This window comes from Equus quagga, chromosome 6 (assembly GCF_021613505.1).
Source record: "Equus quagga isolate Etosha38 chromosome 6, UCLA_HA_Equagga_1.0, whole genome shotgun sequence".
NCBI lineage: Eukaryota > Metazoa > Chordata > Mammalia > Perissodactyla > Equidae > Equus > Equus quagga.
Window position 1 is genome coordinate 135,982,838 of NC_060272.1, and position 24,132 is coordinate 136,006,969.

General features: G+C 38.9%; 2 protein-coding genes across 2 annotated transcripts in view; one reads left to right on the top strand and one right to left on the bottom strand.

Moving 5' to 3' along the window:
• Positions 1-24,132, bottom strand: part of LOC124241290 (centromere protein P-like) — a 222,462-nt gene that overhangs the window by 114,801 nt on the left and 83,529 nt on the right. The gene's annotated exons all lie outside the window — the stretch shown is intronic.
• LOC124241287 (osteomodulin) lies at positions 11,591-19,504 on the top strand. The gene is made up of 3 exons (XM_046664956.1): positions 11,591-11,922; positions 16,700-17,653; positions 18,212-19,504. Exons 2-3 carry the CDS (start codon positions 16,714-16,716, stop codon positions 18,538-18,540), a joined length of 1,269 nt encoding a protein of 422 aa, XP_046520912.1. The 5' UTR covers positions 11,591-11,922; positions 16,700-16,713; the 3' UTR covers positions 18,541-19,504.

The following is a 24,132-nucleotide window of genomic DNA, read 5'->3' on the forward strand; positions in this document are numbered from 1 at the left end:
CCACCTCTGGAACAGCTGACACTTTGTGCTGGACCATTCTCTGTGAGGGGGTGGGGTGGAGGCTGTCCTGTATTTTGCAGAATGCCTGGCAGCTCCCCAGTCTCTATCCACTAGACACCAGTAGCACCTGCATCCTCCCCCACAGTGCAACAATCAATAATTTCTCCAGACACCGAGAGTGTCAATGCCAGGGGCTAGACTGGGGTGGGGGGGGGGGGGGGGGGGCGGGAATCGCTGATGGCTGAGAACAATTGTTTTATAGGAAACTTACTTAATTTCTAAATTCTGACACAAGTTTGGAAGCCTGGAACAAAAGAGCTATTTCTGTCTGGTAAAACTGTAGTGGCAAGATCAAAGTGTGATTAAAATAACAAAGGTTAACAGCAGCAGTGATATAACAGAAAGAGCCCAGGGATGCAGAGCTTTGAGATAGAAGAACATAAGCAGAAATCCAGTTCCATTTACAGTCTTGGGCAAACCATAATCTCTTTGTCTCATCTTTTATAAAGGGTAGGGGTGAGAACACTGATCAATTAGGTTGCTATGAGGATCAAGTGATAAAAATGTATATGAAAGTGCTTCGTAACCATAAAGATTCATAAAACACAAGTAACTATTATACTGGACAATTACTGACTGACGAAAAAAACTAATGATTATGAAGTCCTTAAAATAAAAGAATATATTATAATAATAATTCTAAAATTAAAATATTAGAGTTCCAAAATTTTAATAAATAAAATACATTTTTCTACAATATATCATAGAAATAAGATTGTAGATATCATGGTACTTATTAAGAACATAGGTAAAAGTCAAATGTTTACTGAAATTGTAAGAGTGCAGTTCTTGAAAGTAATAATTAAATTAATAAGATTAATGCTAAGGTTAGAATCACGTAAACAGTAGTCTCTGATGTGAGTAGTGGAGCTTAAGGTAGCGAAGTTAATCTTTTTCTAAACAGTGAAGATAGAGCAAAAATTTTAAAATACTGGAAATGATTCCTAAAACCACTGCAACTAATTTCCTGTAGTTAATGTTTGTGTTTTTCACTCCACAGCTGTTAACCATTTTTGGTTATAAGTTTGCAAAAACAAATCACTAATAAAAATCATAAACAACCAAAACTGTACTGAAGTTTTCTGCCACAAACCCATTTTATGGTAAATATAAAATATTACTCACTTGAAATCCATTGAAGATTGGAAACAAATGAATTACCACAACTTATTGGGCTTATTAAGGACTTCAATGTAGAAAATAATCTCAAAGACCATGTATCTGTATTTCCTCCAAGACACTACAATAAAAAATGATTACTAGGGGCCGGCCCAGTGGCTTAGTGGTTAAATTCATGTGCTCTGCTTCAGTGGCCTAGGGTTCACGGGATCGGATCCCAGGTGCGGACCTATACACTACTCATCAAGCCACGCTGTGGTGGTGTCCCACATACAAAATAGAGAAGGACTCGCACAGACGTTAGCTCAGGGCCAATCTTCCTCACCAAAAAAACAAAAAAGATCACTGAATACATGAAACAAACATAATACTTCTAGAAAATCACTTGAAGTCACCAAAACTTTTTTTTACAAAAATCCATTTTATTCCTCAAACTTTTGCATTACTTCTCTTTCCTTGATAATTCCATCTTTTTTAGAAAGAACTGTCTTACCTCAGTCTTAATTACCTCTCTACTCACAGGGCCCTTATCCTATTGCAATTGACTCAACAATTCTCTTGAGTCTATTTTTCCAAAATCTTATTGTATGAATGATATTAAACAGTAACAGCTGGCACTTAAAGGACGTTTTCAGACATTCTTCCAAATACCTCACTTGCATTTATTCATTTAATCCTTGCAAAAACGTACCTGGCAGGTACTGTACTTATACCTGCATTTAGATGTGGGAACTGGGGCCAAAGATTCAATAACTTGTAGTGGATCCAGGATTTGATCCCAGCACTATGCTTCCAACCACGATCACACACATCTTCAGTCAGTGATCATCCTTAGAAAACCATGTGCGGTGCTTCCTCTGGAGAGTCTGTGCTGACCTGGCTTCCACACACCACGCTGCCGGTTGCTCTTTACTGGCAAGGATGCCACAATATTTTTTCGGCCTCTCCTCTTCGCCCCTCGTCCATTTCTAAGCATTCAGCTTAACCTCTAATGTGAGGCCTTTGAAATTCACCCTCAAACATGGACCTCGCCCCGAGTACCAAACTCTCAAAGGTGAACCCAAACATTTGGAGCCATAAACACAAAGTCGACATCAGAAACAATTTCCTTCAAACCCACACTACCCCTCTTGACCTTTTCTTTCCCTTGGTTGCTCTGGTTCTGAACTTGAGCAGTGCTGTTTATTCCTGACCCTCTAGCACCCCCATGGCCACCTGGTGCCAAGTCCTGCCCCTCCTGCGACATGGCCTGCATCCATTCCTTCCTTTTTATTCCAACTCGGTCTATCACAATCACTTCATTTTCTAGTTAGAGTATCAAAATCAGTTCCTGGCCTCATTTTGCCAAATCCAACTCTAACATGACCAACCAAACAGAACTGCATGCCGTCCGGATTGATTATGTCAGCCCCTTCATCAAAAGCCTCCAACAGTTTCCACTGATTATTGAATTACAAAAACTTTTTAACTTAGCTTTCAAGACTGTCTATGATTACACTCAATGATATTTGAACTCCTTATTTCATGCTTACTCCAGCTCAAGATTACTTGCTGTTTCTCAAACATGATTTGTATTTTCTGGCTTCTCTGTGTTTGTTCACACCACCCTTTACATCTCTCAAAATCTTACCCAGTCTCAAACATCCATGTCAAAAGTCACCCAGGGGGCTGGCCCAGTGGCCAAGTGGTTAAGTCCGTACACTCCGCTTCGGAGGCCCAGGGTTTTGCTGGTTCAGATCCTGGGTGTGGACATGGCACCGCTTGTCAGGCCAGGCTGAGGCCGCATCCCACATAACACAACCAGAAGGATCTACAACTAGAATACACAACTATGTACTGGGGGAGCTTTGGGGAGAAGAAGAAGAAAGAAAAAGAAGATTGGAAACAGATATTAGCTCAGGTGCCAACCTTCAAAAGAAAAAAAGTCACCCATCCCAGCTCATCTTCCTGATTCTCCCATAAACAGATGTGGCTTCTTGTTCTCTGTCCTGAATCTTCCCAGTATTTTGACTGTGCTTTTCCTTTGCACTTATCACAATCTAACTTGTCATAGCTATTTATACATGGTCTTTTCTTCACATTCTCCAAAGGATTGGCGTCATCTTGGATGTAAGCACTGTGTTTAGTCATCTCTGTATCCTCTCTTTCTCCCCCTCACCAAAGGCTAGCCCACTGCCTTGGCTCAATCCATGTTTCTGAATTAACTCAGTGAAGGGTGATTATTAGCAAAGGGAAGGAAAAAACTTCTATTCTCATCTGAAGAACAGGATGTGTCTTAATCCTACATACCTTCTTTCAGCCTAGCAGCCCACCCTCCCTCCCAGCTCTCCCGCAGACTACACGCACTGTATGCAGATGTACTGTGTGCTCTGTTGCTCAGAGATACTGGCAGGTGGCATTTTCTCCCAATGCATGCTGTCATTGAAGGGATTTATCACAGTTTCTCTCAAGGCTCTGGGGAGCCCTGAAACAGATCCTCCAACCCCATAAGCTCTGACCAGCGCTGTAACAAGATAAGCATTCCTCGCAGTAGTAGCTCTCCCTTGGGGAAACATGGAAATGAAGAGAGCTGCTTTAAAACAAATCCTTCCAGTCAGGGGAAGAGGTTACAGAGGCTTGAAGGGGCAAAAACACAGGGACAAATCAGGCCAAGGGACAAAAGCACATGCCATTCTTGGCTTTACACACAGGGCACAATCAGTCGTATGGAGTCCTGACATTAAGACTTGCAGTTTGAGCACTGAAGACTTCCTTTTCATTAGGGAAAATTTACAATAGAAGCAAAAGTAGACAAAACAATATAATGAACATTCATGTACTTCTCACTCAGTTTCAAAAATAATCAATTCATAGTCAATTATATTCATTTATATTTCCATTGCTACTATTATTTTTTTTGAGGAAGATTAGCCCTGAGCTAACTGCTGCCAATCCCCCTCTTTCTGCCGAGGAAGGCTGGCCCTCAGCTAACATCCATGCCCATCTTCCTCTACTTTATATGTGGGACGCCTACCACAGCATGGCTTGCCAAACGGTGCCATGTCTGCACCCGGGATCCAAACCGGTGAACCCCAGGCCGCCAAGGTGGAACGTGCGCACTTAACCGCTGCACCACCGGGCCGGCCTCTCCATCACTATTATTTTTAAGAACAGCTTTATTGAGATATAATTCACATGCTGTAGAATTTACCCATTTAAAGGATATAGTTCAATGACTTTTAGTATATTCAGGGTTAGCAATCATCACTACAATCAATTTCATCACTCCCAAAAGAAATCCTGTACCCATCAAAAGTTACTCCCTATTTACTGCTCGTCCTAGGTAACCACAAATCCATTTTCTGTCTCTATGAATTTGCCTATCCTGGATATCTCATATAGATGGAATCATACAATATGTGGTCTTTTGTGACTGGCTTCTTCCACTTAGAATAACGTTTTCAAGGTTCATTCATGTTGTAGTATCTATCAGTGCTTCATTCCTTTTCGTTGCCATGTGATATTCCATTGTATGGATGGACCACATTTATTTATCCATTCATCTGTTGATGGACATATAACTTGTTTCCACTTCTTGGCTATTATGAATAATGCTGGTATAAATATTTGTGTACAAGTTTTTGTGTGGACATATGTCTTCACTTTTCTTGGGTATATTCTTAAAAGTAGAATTGGTGAGTCAAACGGCAACTTTATGTTTAATTTTTTGAGAAACTGTAGACTGTTTTCCAAAGTAGCTATAACATTTTATATTCCCTTCAGCAATAGAAGTGGATTTCTATTTCGCCACATCTTCACCAATACTTGTTATTGTCCATCTTTTTGATTGCAACCATCTTATTGAATGTGATACTTCACTGTGGTTTTGATTTGCATTTCCCTTATGACTAGCGATGCTGAGCATCTTTTCATGCTTACTGACCATTTGTTATCTTCTTTAGTGAAATGTCCATTCAGATCCTTCACCCATTTTTAAATTGGTGGTGGTGGTTATTATTATTATTGAGTTGTATGAGTTCTTTATCTCTTCTAGACACAAGTCCTTTATCACATATATGATTTTCAAAATTTTTCTGCCATTCTGTGGGTTGTTTATTCACTTGTTGATGGTATCCTTTGGCACAGACAAAAAAATTTAAATTTTGATGATACCCCATTTATTTCCTTTTTCTTTTCTTTCTTGTGCCACATCTAAGAAACTGTTGCTTAATCCAAGGTCATAAAGACTGACACCTATATTTCCTTCTAAAATTTAATAGTTTTAGCTCTTACACTTAGGTCTTTGTTCCATTTTGAGTTAGTTTTTGCATGTGGTATAATGTGGATATCCACTTGTCTTAGCACCATTTGTTCAAAGCAGATCAACATCAAGATATAAAAGATTTCTATCATCCCATAAGGCTCTTTCATGCCCCTTCCTGGTCTACGCTCCCACTTCCCCCAGCAAACATCCAATCATTTTCCCACTCCACCAATCAGACATACTCACCCCAGAACTTTCACCTCCAGTAGTACAAGCTTCTCCCCAAAATTTCTTTTTATAAATTTTTTTAATAACTATTAACCTGAATAAACCTAAGTAATAGCAATTCTACTTCTTGGATCCATATAGCCCATTCTCCTCCCTTAACAAAAAACAGTATTTCCCCACTAATTTGGCCAAGGGAAATGTATCTTATCACCCTTTCCTGGGTCTGAAAATGTTATTGCTTTGGACTTAGCCCAGTTGGTGCAAAAGAAATGTTGAATGGATCATGTAGACAACTACTTTTTAGTTGTATATATTATCTTGGAACTTTGCTCTGTGAGAGTGGAGAGTCCTGGCCGCTCCATGTGCCTCTGAGTGCGCCCTTACTCTCTCTGCCAACTGCAATAGGTAGTGTGCTGGTCTTTTTAAAATTCTTCTCTATGTACCTCTTTTTTTGATGAGGTTTCTATGATGTCTGCTAGTTTTGTTATCATGCAGCCTATTGATTGGAAATGTACTTTTATCTCATGCAGTTTATTTGGGAGCTAACTGGGAAAAACATAAATCAACAGTCCAACTGTCAGGATACTAGATTTGGAAAATGTCTTTTTGAAATAAAGAGCTATCCCCTCAAAAACAATTAGAAGCAAGGTAAAATGATCATTTGCATATAATTCATATGTGCCTGAAAACCCCAAAAGAATCAACGAAAAATGATGACACAGTCACATGTATAACCAACATAAGATTGATGTCCATAATATACATAAAAAACTGCTAAAAATTAGTAAGAGAAAGACAAATGACACAATAAGAAAATAAGCAAAAAATATTAACATGTATATCTCAAAAGAGGAAACTCAAATGGCTGAAAAGCATGTGAAAAAGATGTTCAACCTCTTTAGTAATCAGGAAAATGGAAATTAAAACCACAAGGAATGCCATTATCTACCTATCAAATTGGAGAAAAGTTCAATAACGGCAAGTGTTAGTGAGACCTGAAATAAGTGCAGCCTTCCTCACCCTCAGTGAGAATGCACATCGGAATAACTACCTGAGAACATAATGTGACGTCTTGTGCAGCTGAAGGAGAGGATCCCCTCTGACCAGCAATTCCAACCCAAGGTATACGCCCTAATGAAACTATGCAAATGCCCGCAAGAGACATGTTCAAGAATATTCATGGCATTATTATTCATAATGGCAAAAAAGGGCAACAATTTAAACATCTTTTCATAGAGGAAAACAGATAAATGCTGGTATTTTCATACAATAGTATGAATCGTATACAACAGTGAAGTAGTGAATGTTGAGTGAAAAAAGAAAAGTACATCATCTATCTAAAAGTCAAAAGCACAAAATTAAGTAATACATGGTTTACAGATCCATACATATGTAGTATATATGGGTTGCAAGAGAATATTAAACACATAATTCAAAAAAGTGGTTCCCTTGGAAGGAAGAGAGAGGGAAACAAGTGGGAAAGTTTCCCAAGGCATTAATAATGTCCTTTTTCTTAAGCCGGATGGTGAATAAACACGTTTGTTTCATTAATCCTGGTATCTTACAGATACTCATTATATTTATCCTTTCTATATATAGAATATATCATTAATGAGCCCACCGCACATAAAAATAAAGACTTAGTAAGCTGAAGAACAGAAATAAAGAAATTACTGACCACATAAAACCAACGGACAACCTTAACGTTGGAAGATATTAATGAAAAAGAAATATGCAGATCAAGTCAAACCAAACAAGGCAGCAGCAGCAAATGAGAAGTCAGGCAGATTACGAAAAAGAAGAGTGCCAAGGAGAACAAGCCTGACCAGATACTCAAGGCCACAACAATTAAAGTCACTGGTGGTGGTGTAGGAGTCCCAGATAGCACTGGGGAGAGTGGAAGAGTGAGAAGCAACTCATCGAGCGTGTGGTAACAGTGGCATTTCAGGCAGGAGGACTAATCTCTGGGTTGGTATGGGGCAGCTCTCCAGGAGCATCTTTCCTCCAAAAGGCAAGAAGTTAGAAAGACATTCAGAAAATAGAAAAGGAGAACCTCAAAAAATACTGTTTATTCATTTACTCATTCATTCAAATAATATGTACTGAGCATCCACTGTGAACAATTTGGGTGGCAGCACATAAGAGAGTCTAGCTAGTTAGAAAGGAGAAAGCAGATAAATAATTACATTTATAATTTATTAAAACTGGGATCAGCTGGTATCTGAAGGATACGCAGGAGTTAGCTGGCTTGAGGGGTGGGAAGGTTCAGCATTCTGAGCAGAGGGAAAAGCATGTCCAAGGCCTGAGTGGGGAAGAAGCAGGGCAGCTACTCCAGAAAGAAGGCCAGTGTGTACAGCCCAGAAACACAGTCAATTGGTCCAAGAAAGGCAAAGAGGTAGGCCGTCAGAGCTTTACCAAACGTGAAGGCCATATCTGGAATTTATTTTAAAATATGAAGCAACACCAGAGGATTTTAAGCTAAAGCATTGTACAGTTAGATTTATTTTTATACAGAACAAGACGAAAAATGGATTGGAGAAGGAGATATGTGAACACAGGGAGACCAGTCAAGACACTACTGAAAACATGAGTGAGAGACATCCTCACTGGAAAGGAGACAGCGACAGTGGAGACCAAGAGACGGAGACACACTAAAAAGATATTTAGGTGCTGGAACACAAAGAACTCAATATTAGATCAAATGTGAAAGTGAGGGATGGAAGGTAATTTAGATCAGGAGTTCTCAACTTTTCATGGCAACTGAGACACTTGTTAAAAATGTAAGTTCCTGGGCCCACACTCAGAGATGCTGGAACCTGAATTTTAAACCAGTAGCCCTGGTTAATTCAGACACTGATGGACCTCCCACCACATTTTGGGATGCACTGATTTAGAGGACTCCCAAACTTCTGGCTTACATAAGAGAGTGAGTGAGGTTGGGATGGGGGCACCATTTATGGGAAAAGTGAAAGAGAGGGAAATGGAAGCTAGTGAGGGTGGGTCAGGAACTCCTCACAACCCTGTAGGGGCAGATGCACAAAGACGAACCATGTCTGTGGGGCAAATGTGACATCTAGTGTTTGGATTATTTCTGTACGGCTGCCTAAATGGTCTTTCTGGGGGAAGCAGCTCATCAGTTAAGTGTCATATTGGCCTTGTAAACACGATTGATTTAGAACGCTGGGAGGCTGAGACTTCCAAGCACGTCAGAAGCATATGCTCATCTTGATGCTGGCCCTGGCTGCCTCTATGAGGATACCCCTACCCTTCCTCCTACATCATTCCACCCCAGCTGTGCTGACTTTTGTCCCTCTGACACCAACTTGGCTTGTGCCCTCACTATATTCAGGTCTTTGCTAAACTATATAAAATAGTAACTTTTGAGGCCAGCCCCGTGGTCGAGTGGTTAAGTTGGTGCACTCCACTTTGGCGGCCCAGGGTTTCGCCGGTTCAAATCCTAGGTGTGGACATGGCACCGCTCATCAGGCCATGCTGAGGCAGCATCCCACATGCCACAACTAGAAGGACCCACAACTAAAAATACACAACTATGTAGCAGGGGGCTTTGGGGAGAAAAAGGAAAAATAAAATCTTAAAAAAAAATAGTAACTTTCCTTTTTAAAAACTTTTATTGATAGATTTTTTGAGAGCAGTTTTAGGTTCATGGCAAAATTGAGCAGAAGGTATAGACATTTCCCTCCCTCCCTTTCATTTTGAGCACCTCCTTACTTGCCAGCGCTACAAGACGCTCCAGGCTCATCTTGTGTGTTTCCTGTCCCTGGAATCAGCTGTTTCTCCAAGGAGCCCCGGTTCCCTTATCGGAGAAAGGTGTTAGAAGCCAAGACATGGGTGCTGGGTGTGCTCATTGCTGCTGAAGTGTCACTGCTGCTAGGCCCTCTTGGCTGACAGAGCCAGAAGACAGGTGTGTGTACACTGGCACGAATTTACACACACATCTATGAACAGTTCAGATGCAGCCACCTGTGTGTATGCTAAGCTCAGCGTGAGTTCACACTGACGTCTCCAGTCTGACCTCTCCCCACATGGATCGATCCCTCTGCCTCCCCTTGCTCACCTGTAACTTCCGTCCACCATTGAGACACCTGGCTCCCCACCGGCCACAGTCGCATGACCGCCTTGTCCAGCACACCTCACAGTGGAGTCAGAAGTGCTCATTCATTTGTATCCCTTGACATGTAACATTCTGCAGCACTCGATACATGTTTACTCTCTGTTTTCCTCCCCCATGACAACAGGGACTTGGACTGCTGAGTCCCCAGCATCTAAAACTGCCCAGATCAAAGTAGGTGCTCAATAAATTTTAGCTGAATGAATAAATGAATGAAAACATTCATGCTTATTACCATAATTAAGCAGGTCTAAGTCAGATCTTTCCTAGCCAGCACTACATTATTCAGCTTTGAGATACTGTATCTACTTCAATCAAATTATAATCATACAGTATATTTAGACGTTTTACCAATTTAATTAACTTCTCTCCCCAATTGCTACAATTGTTACTACCCAACTGAGACAGTGACCCATCACAATCACTTCCATTTTCTACTTTCCCTCCAAGGCCTGACTGAAACCACCCTCTCCCACTTCCATCCTCGCCACCTAAACATCCTGGACACCTCACATAAATTCCTAGACACTTCTGATTCTGTGGTTCTAGCTATCTATTGATAAATGTTCTTTTCACATTTGTTAGGAGCATGAACAACATAATCACTATCCTAAGTTCAAATCACAGAGTTAAGTGAGGAATTATATAAAAATTAAGCTGTTGATTTTAAACCATTCTTGCAAAAGAACTGTGAGGGCATGTAAAATAATTTTTTAAAAAAGTACACAGATTTGCTCTCTTTCCTTAGTGCGCAAGCCTGAGGTTTAAGAACAAAGACTAATAGAAAACATATGAAAAAGATCAGTAACAAGATGAAATCTTGGCCCAAATATGCTCTGCCACGTTTTACATACCAGTGTCTCAAATACTAGATGAGATTTTTACGATACTGCCAAAGCATCACTTGAAATACTGTATACTTTTAAAAAATCTAAAGTATAACAAAATAAATCTTGTGAATTCTTTGTAAAAACCTAATGGGAAACACTATTTTGAGGAAACAAAAACAAAACTCCAGGATTCACTTTACCTTATTAGTTTGCACAAGCTTGAAAGACTCTCGCAAAGAATGAACTCAAAGTTCACTGCCAAGAGATATAAACTAACTCTCTGTTTAAAATATGAAAACATTAGTATAAAAATACAGCATTTAAGCAGTTAGCTGCTACTCTTCAGGAGAGACAGCAGAGAAATGAGGAAATTTTCCACACCTGCAAAATAAAGGCAATAGTAGTAGTCAGCAGAAGTTACTCATTCCACCTTATTTGATAGTATAAAAGTTTTTGGTGTACTTTTAAAAACAAGCAAATCAGAGATTCACCTTCTGAGTGCAAGACACGGAATTCTACAACGAAGAGACTAATTTTTCTTTTTGTTTTTAAAGATTGGCACCTGAGCAAACAAGTGTTGTTTTTATCTCAAAGATTATTCGAAGGCATTCTAGTGGGTATATTTGGGAGGAAGGTGAGAAAGAGGATAGTGATAGGAAAAAAGGTGTAATTCTTTGTATGCAAAAGTTATATATGTAATCTGTGTCAGCAATGACAATCTATTCCATTTAAAAAATAAACTAGGTATGAAATGCTAGCTGCTTCTAATGCTGGTTCCTTGTCTTAACAAAGGGAAACACTGATGTGAACACAAGGTACCAGACAACCGCTGTCTCAAGATGACTCAGTTCCACCTTAAATTGCTGGGACACTGAGCTCCATGTTACAGTGGACCTTAATTTGAAGAATTCTTTGGCACGAAAATGAAAATAAAAACAGTAATCAGTACATGCTGTTTCATTTAGTTCTGTTTGCCTTTCATATTAGAGGAAATTCTTGCCACACCTCAAACCAAAATTAAGGGGAAAAGAAAGAAGCCAGCCACATAAATCTGACCAAGAACACAAGCATCTTAATTTGAATCTACAAAGCTTTGGATAATGAAAAGAAATACATAATTTTAATTCAACCCAAGTGTTTTCCAAGCAGATTATATTTGCTTAAATTGCTACAGTAATTCAAAGGACAGCCCTGTCTGGACACACAGTTACTGTGGATTTTTAAGAGACTCGGTTAAAGAATTTAGGAATTTCTGATTCACTTACTGGATTTGCAAATTCATCAACCCCTGAAAACTAAAGCAAACTCAACAGGTATGATGATAAAATAATTTTCAATTTTTTAAGATAGTAGTCCTACTGTTAAACATAAAAAAGTATATTTGATTTGCTTAATATTAAAGTAGATTGCAGCCATCATAAAAGCACAATTTTTGGAAGCAATATCTGGTAAAACATTGATTAGACAAAATATTCAGGGAAAGAAGTAATATAGTGAATTTAATTTTCTAACTTAAGATTTACCCAATAAATAATCTGTTTAGATGTTTTTTACTTTGAATGAAAGATTCTCGGTTAATAGATCATTTTCTGCTTTCTCTCTCTCTCTCTCTCAACTTTAAATGAAAAAAAATTGGCAAGCCTTTGAGCCATACATCTGAGCAGTGCTCGAGGTTCTGGGTGTAGAGAAGATGGGTATTCGAACAAATTTCACTAGAAAAAATTTCCTCAAAAATTCTCAAAATTGTCTCACAATTTCTCTACCGGACAAATCCCTAACATTAGAATGTTTTTGTTTTCATATGACTCTCAAAGGGACGATACTATCTAGCACCGAAGGATCTAGCTTCTTAGGTTTCAGTTAACTAAGATTTAAATGTTACTATGGCTAAAACTAATTTTGAGACTTTCCTATTTTTAAAAGCAAAAGAGTCTCACTTTCTTAGGCGTTGGGTGTAAAGTGATATATACTACTTCAATTTTACAGAGTTAAATTTAAAACTACTTTTGGAAAAATTCTGAACCATATACTAACACTTGGTTTCTTATATTCTAGTTTCTATGGCATATCAATAAAACAATTAAGTCTTTAATAAAATGCTATGAGGCTTTCTTATTACTTTAAACTTTCCAGAACAAAGTTCTACCTCATTTCAATTAACAATTTTAATTAGAACTTTCTTGATGAAGCCACGAGTGCTTTTTTCCAAGTAAGAGAAATGCTATGACACAGGAAGTTTTATAGTTATGATAGGAGAAATACACATTAATGGATAATTTTTAAAACCTGGTAACATATATTTTACTTTGCTATAACGTACTTTGTTCACTTTACTCAAAACTGTTGAAGGACAGTTGTGACTTTAATTCTCAAATGTAAGGCTACAGATTGACGATTGCTAATGTTTTCAACACAAGGATAAAATTCAGAGTTCTGATGAGCAAGGCTCTTTTCAAAGTTCACCAGTGTAACCATCAGCTTCCCAGACCCCTCCTGACGTGGCCTGATACCACGCAGCTGCTTGTCTCTGCCTCTCTGCTTCTACTTCATCCCTCTGGGACACAGAACCTTACAGACCTCAACTCCCTGGTGCAGTGAGACTGAAATGAAGTACGACAAGTACTTGAAAAAGTTAATATGCTATACTATAATGAGTATAATAAAATACTATAAATACATAAAATATTATCAGCCAGTAAGTAAAATGTACAGGGCGTTCTATACCCATTCCTGCTAATCTCCCAACATCTGGACCAAATGATCCCTACCAAGACTTTCCTGTCTCCCACAAGCAGGATTAAGCCACTGCTCCCACAGCACTGGTGCCTCTGCTGTAAGCCATATTTCCCTCTGCCTGAGAATATGGTTCGCTGTGTTGTCTCTCTTGTCCACTAAACTGTAGGCTCTTTACAGAGGGGACCATGTCTTCCTGTCTTCTTCATTTCTGTGTTGCCACAAACACAGTGCCTCATCCTCAAAAATAATTCAAGACAATGGTTAACTGAAATACCCCAACCAAACTAACTAAATAACTACTAATACTTGTAAGGTGCTTTACTAACCACGTTCACGCATCTAGCACTGGTCACTAGGTTCAGCAGGTGAAAGAGCACTCCCAATCAGACCCACTGGGGGCTTCCTGGACCCCCGTCTGGGTCAGCTAGCGCTCAACACTGCCTACTCTCTCACTTTACTTCCTCCCAGGACTCTCTCCTACGTCACGCATGAACACTGCAGTGTACAGACCATGGATCAATTATACGAATGAACTAAGTTAGGTGTTTGCCCCAGAGTGTGAATTCTTTAGGTCAGAAGTGAGGCCCTCCAGATTGTGTCCAGACTGGCCATACAGTCCTCTTTGCTCCTTCTACAGCTCATTACCACTTGCCATCATGCAACTTTTGTTGCCTGTGTGCTTTTGCTCATCTCTTCTATCTGGAAATCTGCTTCCCTCTCTCCTTCTATGAGAATTCTAACATTCCTTCAAAGTCTACTTCAAATGCCATGTCCTTCACGAAGCCCACGGATAAGAAGGAACAATAGATGGGGTCTATTTAGAATTGCAAAAGGAAACTTTATGAGTTTCAAAATCACAGATTGTTTAAAAAGATCAAACCATTGCTATTTTGGCATTTTCTGTAGATAGGAATAAGAATAAATATAATAAAATATATTAGAGTTGGGGCTGGCCTCATGGCGGAGTGGTTAACTTTGCACGCTCTGCTTCGGCGGCCCAGGGTTTCACTGGCTTGGATCCCAGGCACGGACATGGCATCGCTCATCAGGCCATGTGGAGGGGGCATCCCACATGCCACAACTAGAAGAACCCACAACTAAAATATACAACTATGTACTGGGGGGATTTGGGGAGAAAAAGCAGCAAAAAAGGGGAAGATTGGCAACAGTTGTTAGCTCAGGTGCCAATCTTTAAAAAAAAAAAAGAAAATATATTGGAGTAAATAATTTGTTTAATCCTATTTTCTTGGTAAAAAAAGCAAGCAAGGTCATCATCCAGACCCAATGGGGAATGAGGTTCTAGAGGCTTGTCTGGGAGAGTGGGAAAAGGAATGGACTAAGGAAATGTGGCTGGGCAGTACCTGAGTGGTCGTGAATTAAAGTGAGACCAGTGGGCTTGGTCCTGTTTTTCTCCCGTCACACTCAGCTGCCTGAGTCGGGCAGAGTGACGGAGACAGCAGTTAACAGGGTTGGAGTTTACCAGCAGACTGAGGACATGAGGGGCCAGAAAGTCTGGGCACATGCAAAGGAGTGACACAGTGATGCACTCAGGGTCTAGGCTGGTAAGAAGGAACTGAGTATATTGGGAGGTGTGGAGGCGGGGCGGTGAAAAAACAGGATCAACGTATTTTAGGTCCCACTGAGACCAGAGAATGACTGCAGTTGGAGTTACTACACAGAGTAAGTCATAAAGACAGGAGGTAGTGGTCAGAGTATGAAGGGGCTGCAGCGCCACTAAGAACAAGGCCCAAAGTGTGGGTGTATGGAAGGAAGGGTGAGGAGATCGGAGAAAACATCACTGAAGAAAAAAGATCGAGGGCCTCTGACTAGTGGAACAGCTACTTCAAATCCCGAATACACACAGTATTTACATTCTATACAGTTTTAGTTTCTGACAAGAAACAAGCAACTAAGATGTTAGGGTTTAGGGCAGCCTTTCTCAAATGGGGTTCTGTCAGAGAAAGTGATTTAAACAACTATTTTCTCAATTATCCCAATGACGATAATAGCTAGCACCATTCTAGATGAACAGGAGATAAGTCATTTCAATACAGAGAATGATGTGTTAGGACCTTAATTCTCTCATGAAACTCTGGATGAGAAGGGTAGGGAAAAACGGTCTCAGTAAAAGAGGTATCATTCTTTTTTTTAACCTTTTCCTAAATAAGATACTTATTCCATCTGGATGGCCTCCCAATCTGCAAAGCACTTTTACATGCAGATCTCACATGACTCTAACAACTACGAGGTGAGATAAGGAGGCAAGCGTTACAATTCTCACTTTATTGATGAGGCAAGAGGCAGACATGTCAAGTGACTTGACCTTTGTAAGTGACAGGACTGAAATGAAGGCCTTCAGGCTCCTCATCCAGGACACAATCCACCATTCACTACAACTTCAAGTTTCACACAAGTGTTGATCTGTCCTTCTCAAGCTGAGTGCACCCTCCTTTACAATTCCACCCCACACACCCGCCTACTCACCATATTGCATGTCTGTCTGATTCTCCACTAGACCTAAACTCCTGGGAGATAGTGTGTTTTTAATATCTGTATATCTAGAACTTCACTCAAAAATATTAGCGGAAAGAAGAAAGCTAGGAAGGTAATAGGAAAAATGTATAGAATAACCTATTAGGAACTAAAACTTCATAGAATGTAAATATTGTGTATTTGTTATTCAAGTAGTTATTCAAGTACAGTCAGAGATGAAATAATTGGATTCTAGAAACTGTTTTATGGGGAAAATCTGAAGTCATGACTAGGTTTGGACAAAAAACATTAATAGGAAACATGATAGCTATTTTTAGTATCTCAAGCTCTCACATAAAAGGGAGTGTTTCATGTTCTTCTAAAGGGCAGAAAAGAGCATCAGCAAATAGAAGCTGCAGTGGGAAAATTTTGGTTAATTTTAAGAAAGAACCTCCTAGGTAAAGCTCTCTAAAATCTAGGCTCTCTCTTCTTGTGGGTAGTGACCATCACTGAAGGGACCAAACAGCCAGTGAGAACACCCAGCATTTACAGTAGAGGGAGCACCTGGCTGTGGGGTTGAGAGATGTAACGCTGTCATTGTAAATCTACAGTCTCGTGAGCAAGACACACTGAGATTCTCTTAAAAGATGGTTACTTAGTCTGGTTCAATGCAACATGTGATTTTTTTTTTTTAATACAACCTTACTGGTACTTAAATATTAGTTTTGGTTTGAGCATTGCCCTTTCATTCTGGACATTCTCTTATATATTTCAATGCAGATATAGATATTACAAGTTTTATATAACTGTCAATTTATAAAAGAATTATTCTAAGTTTAACTCACTTTTCTCACAACATATTTCCTTTCTCCCTTGCAATAGGACAAAAACACAACATGGGCTTTTTAAGTCCAGTATGTGTCATTTTCTTCTTTCTTGGAGTCAAAGTATATTGCCAATATGAAAGTTATCAATGGGATGAAGATTATGACCAAGAGCCAGATGAAGTCTACCAACCAGAATTCCAATTTCGTCAAAATGTAGACTACAGAGTGCCTTTTCATCGGCATACTTTAGGCTGTGCCGGTGAATGCTTCTGTCCACCAAACTTTCCATCATCAATGTACTGTGATAATCGCAAACTCAAGTCTATCCCAAATATTCCAGCACACATTCAGCAAGTCTATCTTCAGTTCAATGAAATTGAGGCTGTGACCGCAGATTCACTCATCAATGCAACCCAACTTAAGGAAATCAATCTCAGCCACAACAAAATTAAATCCCAAAAGATTGATCATGGTGTATTTGCTAAGTTGTCAAATCTACTACAACTTCACCTACAGCATAACAATTTAGATGAATTTCCATTTCCTCTTCCAAGGTCTTTGGAAAGACTTCTTCTTGGTTATAATGAGATCTCCAGACTGCAGACAAATGCCATGGATGGGCTAGTAAACTTGACTATGCTTGATCTCTGTCATAATCATGTTGATGATTCTATGTTACAAGAAAGAATCCTTGCCAAAATGGAAAAATTAATGCAACTCAACCTATGTAATAACAGATTAGAATCAATGCCTCTTGGTTTGCCTTCTTCACTTATGTATCTGTCCTTAGAAAATAATTCAATTTCTTCTATACCAGAAAATTACTTCAAAGGACTTCCAAAACTCCATGCTCTAAGAATGTCACACAACAAACTACAAGACATCTCATATAATATTTTTAATCTTTCCAGCCTCATAGAGCTCAATGTTGGACACAACAAACTGAAGCAAGCATTCTATATTCCAAGAAATTTAGAACACCTATACCTAGAAAATAATGAAATTGAAAGTACGTAAATTTTCATTATTTTTTAAAGGTAGAAAGAATAGTATTTTGACCTTTTAAAGAACAAATCTTTAAAAATCTATGCTTTACACATTGCTAAAAATGGTTGCTTTGAGATTGGCTAGGGAAATGGTAGAAATTGGCCTCAGAGGAAGGTGTGCTATAAACCGTACAGTCTTTTCTATTATCACCTTGAACACTGAGAAATAGTACTACAGAGCATATGAAGAAATATATATATCCCGAGTAGTGAGACTATAGGTGATTTTCAGTTTTTTCTTTTTGAGATTGTTTCTACTAAGAATTTATTACTTAAATAATTTATTACTTATTATTTATTAAATAGCCAATGAAGCCATCATTTATTTTAATAATATAAAATTCATTCATAGTTTCATTTTCATTTTATTATTTGACTACTGTAAAAAATAACTGAACCTAATTCCACTTAAAAGTATTTTAATTACTTAAACTATATCCCAACAATAACATTTTAATAAAGTCCAATATAGGATTATGAATGTAATGCAGCAGGATTAATTTTTAACTTGTATTTTTCAGATATCAATCTTACAGTGATGTGTCCATCTGTTGATCCACTACATTACCATCATTTAACATACATCCGTGTGGACCAAAATAAGCTAAAAGAGCCAATAAACTCATACATTTTCCTCTGCTTCCCTCATATACATAGTATTTATTATGGTGAACAAAGAAGCACTAATGGTCCAACAATACAACTGAAGACTCAAGTTTTCAGGAGATTTCAAGATGATGCTGATAGTGAAGATGATGATGATTCTCATGAAGGCCCAGAACAAGAAGGAACAGAAGAAAACACTGACCCTCACTATGATGGAAGTCAAGAATGGCAAGAAATGATATAGGTATACATTTATGAATTCACAAAATATTATTCAATATAAATTTAACTAATCATGCATAGCTCACAGTAATATATCTAGAATTTTGTATTAGTATAAGATCAGATTGAATATAAGTTGTTGGTAATATCTGCATCATCACATAGGATTAGAACTTACTCAAATGATACCAGTCTTTAAAAATAGAATAAGTGGGAATAAAAAACTAAACTATAAACAAAAATATTATCATGTTGAGAAGAAAAAGTGAGTATGCCATTTCTATTAACAGTTATTTTTCTGAGAATGATGAAAGTAGCAGCATTAGAAGCTAAGAACTGTAAGCCATGTGCTTTAATCACCATGAGGACAGAGTTTAAATGCCACGAGGTTATGCTAATGTAACAGGCAGCCATTCATTTAAGGAGTAAATTATTTTCTTTGACTTGATCTCCAGAAAAGCTTTCACACTTGTATTTGAGATGTCATCACCACGACATCCACCCCCTGGCCCTACCACTTAGATGGATGGATGATATTTTTGATTTTTAAAAGAGGCCAGCCTATTTAAGGGATCCAAAGCACATAGATTCACAAAATCAACTAGTCTTGTTTTTCTCTCAGAGCAACAAGGCATAAAATTTTAAACCCTGTATCTGAATAACTAAAAAATACCAAGTTATCTCATCACAATCCGTATTCCAGCAAATTTCAGCAGCTGTCCAAAATAGTCTTTTATGTGTTCCATTTTAACTGGGATAAACATTTTTATAGTAAATTCACTAGAGAAAGGTTGCTTTGTTTTAGTTACATAAACTTTTGCTAATAAGTGCTTTGTTCACAAGGTTAAGTTAACGTTAGCCTAAGAAAGTCTATCAACATTACTAAACACTTCTATTTCTTAGCACAATATATTAAAAACATATATGTATCAGCCAATGTTTGTTTACATAGCGCTAAAGTTGAATAAAGTTCCTTTAAAACTTGACAACAGACAGGCTTTGATACCTTCTTCAAAACCTTAAAATCACGTATTATTTAATCTATTACTTTGAAGAATTTTAAATATGCCTTATAATGAAGATGACCTAACTGCTGTGATGAACTGTCTTGATTTACCAGGCTAACATCTCACAGGATTCCTCAGATAAGGAATAAACACCAATCTGGGGCTGCCCATACAGGAAACCCAAAGAACGAAACAATTTGGACAATATGAAAAGACAGGACAAGTAAAACTATATTTTAGAAGCAGTTTTCAAGTAGTAAGTTTTTTTGGAGATGACAGTTTAAAACGAAGTGTCGAATGCTCTTTATATCTTTGAGTAGGTTACTAGCATTTAGCAGAAATAGAACACCCCCAGGGACAAGCTCAACAATCCAGAATAAACATGAACAACACTGGTTCATTCATTTAATCTACAGTTATCAAGTCATTTGGTATGTATGGCTTAGCAATGAGAGGTCAAAAAACGTAGCACCTATGTGCACCTGCATCACCATAAGATACAAGTGTGAAGGGAAGGGTTTGAGCAAAATTCTAGTGATGTAGGCAAAGCACACTTTCAACAGAGGTAAAAAAAATTTTAAGGGGGGGCCAGCCCAGTGGTGCAGCGGTTAAGTGCACATGTTCTGCTTCGGCAGCCCAGGGTTCGCCTGTTTGGATCCCGGGTGCGGACATAGCACCACTTGACAGGCCACGCTGTGGCAGGTGTCCCACATATAAAGTAGAGGAAGATGGGCCTGGATGTTAGCTCAAGGCCAGTCTTCCCCAGCAAAAAGAGGAGGATTAGTAGCAGTTAGCTCAGGGCTAATCTTCCTAAAAAAAAAAAAAATTTTAAGGATTACCTCCCCCTTTATTAAAATTAAAAAAAAATTGGGTTATAAATTTAAACATTTATTAAGAGCTAACGTGGAAAATACTGTGGGTGTTCTAGGAGATAAGAAGGATAAGACTAGTTCTTACCTAGAACAATTTAAAATTTAATGAGGAGCCATTAGGGAAACGCAAATCAAAATCACGATGAGACACCCCTTCACGCTCACAGGACGGGTATCATCAAAAAGACCAGAAACAAGTGTTAGTGTGAGGTGGAGAAAGTGGAACCTTCACATACCACTGGTGGGGACATCAAATGGTGCAGCTGTTTTGGAAAGCAGTCTTGGCAGTTCTTCCAAAAGTTAGAGTTACCTATGATCCAGCAGTCTCACTCCTAAGTATACACCTAAGAGAGCTGAACACATGTTGACACAAAAACAAGTAAACACATGCTCAGAGCAGCATTTATCCATTAACAGCCAAAAAGTGGAAAGCACCCAAATGCCCATCAGCTGATGAATGGGTAAAAAAAATGTGGTCTAGCCATACAATGGAATATTATTCAGCCAAAAGAAGGAACCAAGTACTGATACATGCTACAACATGGAAGAACCATGGAGATATCATCATGCCAGAGAAAAGTCAGTCATAGAAGACCACATATTATATGATTCCATTCATGTGAAATATCCAGAACAGACAAATCTATAGACACAGAAAGACTATTGGCTGCCTGGGTTTGTGGGAGCAGAGGAATGGAGGGAAAGTGGGGAGTGACTGATTATGAGTAGAGGGTTTCTTTTTGAAGTGATAAAAATATTCTAAAATTGTTGGTGATGGTTGTACAAGTTTGAAAACACTAAAAACTACTGAACTTTACAACTTTAGAAGAATGAATTGTGTAAGATACGAATTATTTCAAAAAAGCTGTTATTAAAAGATTTAATGAAGTAAGAGCAAACAACTCACTCTAACACAAGGAAGAAAGAAAGAAAAGCTAAAGTGGCAGTAACTATGAAAGACGATGTGAATTACTCCACTTCCGGCCAGGACATGGTGAAGCAGTTGAAGGCTTCAAGGAAGAGGTGGTATCTTGATGTGTGAGTAGGAACTGACTGGCAAGAGTGGAGAAAACAAGCTTCCAAGGTGAGATTAATATAAAGGTGTGGTAATTACTTATTTCACCTCTTGTAAAGTTTAAAAACAGAAATCCTCCAAATTTCAGAATTCTGAAGGTTCTATTTTTATCTTCTCCTAAATTGATAACTTTTGTCTGACACAGCAAGGAAGGTGAGAGGATGGCACAAAAATACCACCCTCCTGTACACAGGGACGCTAGGAGTTGGAATCAACTGGATGGAACTAACAACAACAAAAAACTGGTTAAAGAAAATACATTTTAATCCTCAAAAATTGCACCATTTAGCAATTCAAAACAAGGAATTTGTGCACCTAGGTAGAAGCCTGACTTCACACTTCTGACTAACCTAGGTGACTGTGAGTAAATGACAACTTCTGGAAGCTTGCCTTTCTGCATTTCTGCAAGGAAGGTGGTTCTCACAGGGTTGTGAAATGGTGTACATAACAGCACTTTAAAAAGTACCTGCCAGTTACAGGTATCCAACAAGCAGTAACTACTACTTCAGCATGCCCAGCCCAGCAGCCTGCTGGATCTGGTGTCCCAGACGTCAGGTGTGCTTCATACACTTCAGTGTTCTCTCAGGGCCCCCAGAACAGAGTCAGCATCTCTTCAGGTTCCTTCCAAGATGCTACTCGTAGCAAAGATCAGTGCCAAGAGAGACTTTACTCAGTTTCATTAGGGAGAGAGCAGAGGGTGCTTAAACCATATACTCACGACAAACATACTCCAAGTCACGATTTGATAGTCTGGATCTCCAAAGCACCTCTGGACTGTGTACCAGGGAGGAGAGCAGGGTTTCTCCCACCCCTCACAAGGCACTCAGCTGCCTGGCTCCTCTGGCCAGAATAAGGTCAAACTCTCCTGTGTATTAGGAAGAAGAGGTCAAATCTACTCCGGCTCCTCCCTCCAAAGGTGTGCATATGTCAACATGTAGCAGAATGTCCTCCAGCTGCAGGGCCCAGTGAGGAGGCAGGTTAACAACCATGTTTTGTTATTTGAAAATGCTCTGAGGAACTTATACCCACTCCAAGTATTTCTCATTAAAAATAAAAGAAATAATCCCCAATGCTTTCCTCAAGAGAAACTGAAGAATAAAGTACTCTTCCAACTAGTACATCAAGATTGCAGTTACCCTCCAGATCTACAGACAAAATCAGTTGATTTGATATTTATAAAAGGAAAAAAACCCATGAAAATTCACCTCTTTTCTCATTACACTTCTGGGTATTAGTTACATTAGCTACTTGGCTGACCTGTGTTTGTAACCACTAACAAATAAATCCAAATCACACCATGAACTGAAGCTTAATTAACGAACATAAAAGCAGAGCATACACTTAGCTTATAGAACAGAAACAAAAATAAAGGATATTTCATAAATTTGCTCACAATAACACTGGTTGAGCATGTTTAGGTAGTGTTTAAATATTACCTAAAACACCATACATTTTCCCTTTACTCCTCAAGCTACAACCACTAAACTAAAATGCAGGGGTATGCATATCATATAACACACTGAACCAACTCCACGGGAAAAAGAGAAGAAACGAACCTTGTCTCCTCTATACATTTTCACTGCTGCAAAGAATTCATGTGACCCCAAGGACGGCTAGAACCAAAACCGCAGTTTCCTGATATCAAATCTATCTCTTCTAAATCTTGGAAATAAAGTACAAGAGCAGCTGGAAACAAAATTAAATCATAACAGGTAAAATGCCAAGTTTCTTATATGTTCCAATTTTCTAAATAGGTAAATAAATAAACACTTTTTGGTTTTCTCTGGATCCATTACAGTGCAGGACTCTGCAAGGCAGCTAGCAATTTATTGGCGGGCGGGGGGGATTCTAGTCTCCCAAGTCTTGCAGCAGGTTGAAGTCGCCCTTTTCTTCACTTTCTATTGTTGTTTTCCATTTTCTTTCTTTCCTTTTTGAATTGCTTTTAGTTACATTTAGGCAAGACAGCCAAATACTCTGGGTCATCAGACCAAAGGGGCTTGTCTTTCTCTCACAAGGAGACAGTGCCAGCCTCTGATGGACACAACTGCATGCCAAACACCAAGGAGCCTGTTTTCCACACACCATCAGGTTAGTTCTCACAACTGCCCCACCCTCCCACTTACAGTAGAGGAAACGGAGGCTCTGAGAAGGTAGGCATTTTACTCAAAGTCACACAGCTGGGAAGCGAGGAATTACGCCGAGCAGGTAAATATCAGTTATCACGGACATGTCTGTTACTACTTTACATGTTTAGGCTGCGAATTCACTATATGGAGATTTATGTACTACTCAAAAAATTCAACTCACAAATACAATACATTTTTAACATGAACCCTTCCTTATATTGAGTCCTAATTCCGCTCCCTTTAAATTTCACTGTTTTGTCTGGGAAGTACTTGAGTTCTCATCTTTATCCCATTTGAGCACGTGACTGGGCTTTAGGCATAAGCATGAGATTTGAGATGGAGATTCAAACCACAGACTTTCCATAAAATCATAGAATGTTGGATTTAAAAGGGTCTATAAATATCTGGTAACTCAGTGATTCTCAGTGGGGGTGATTTTGCCCTGCAGGGGACATCTGACAATGTCTTAAGACAATTTTGGTTGTCATGACGGGTGGGGATTAGGAGTGGAGGAGTGTTACTGGCATCTAGTGG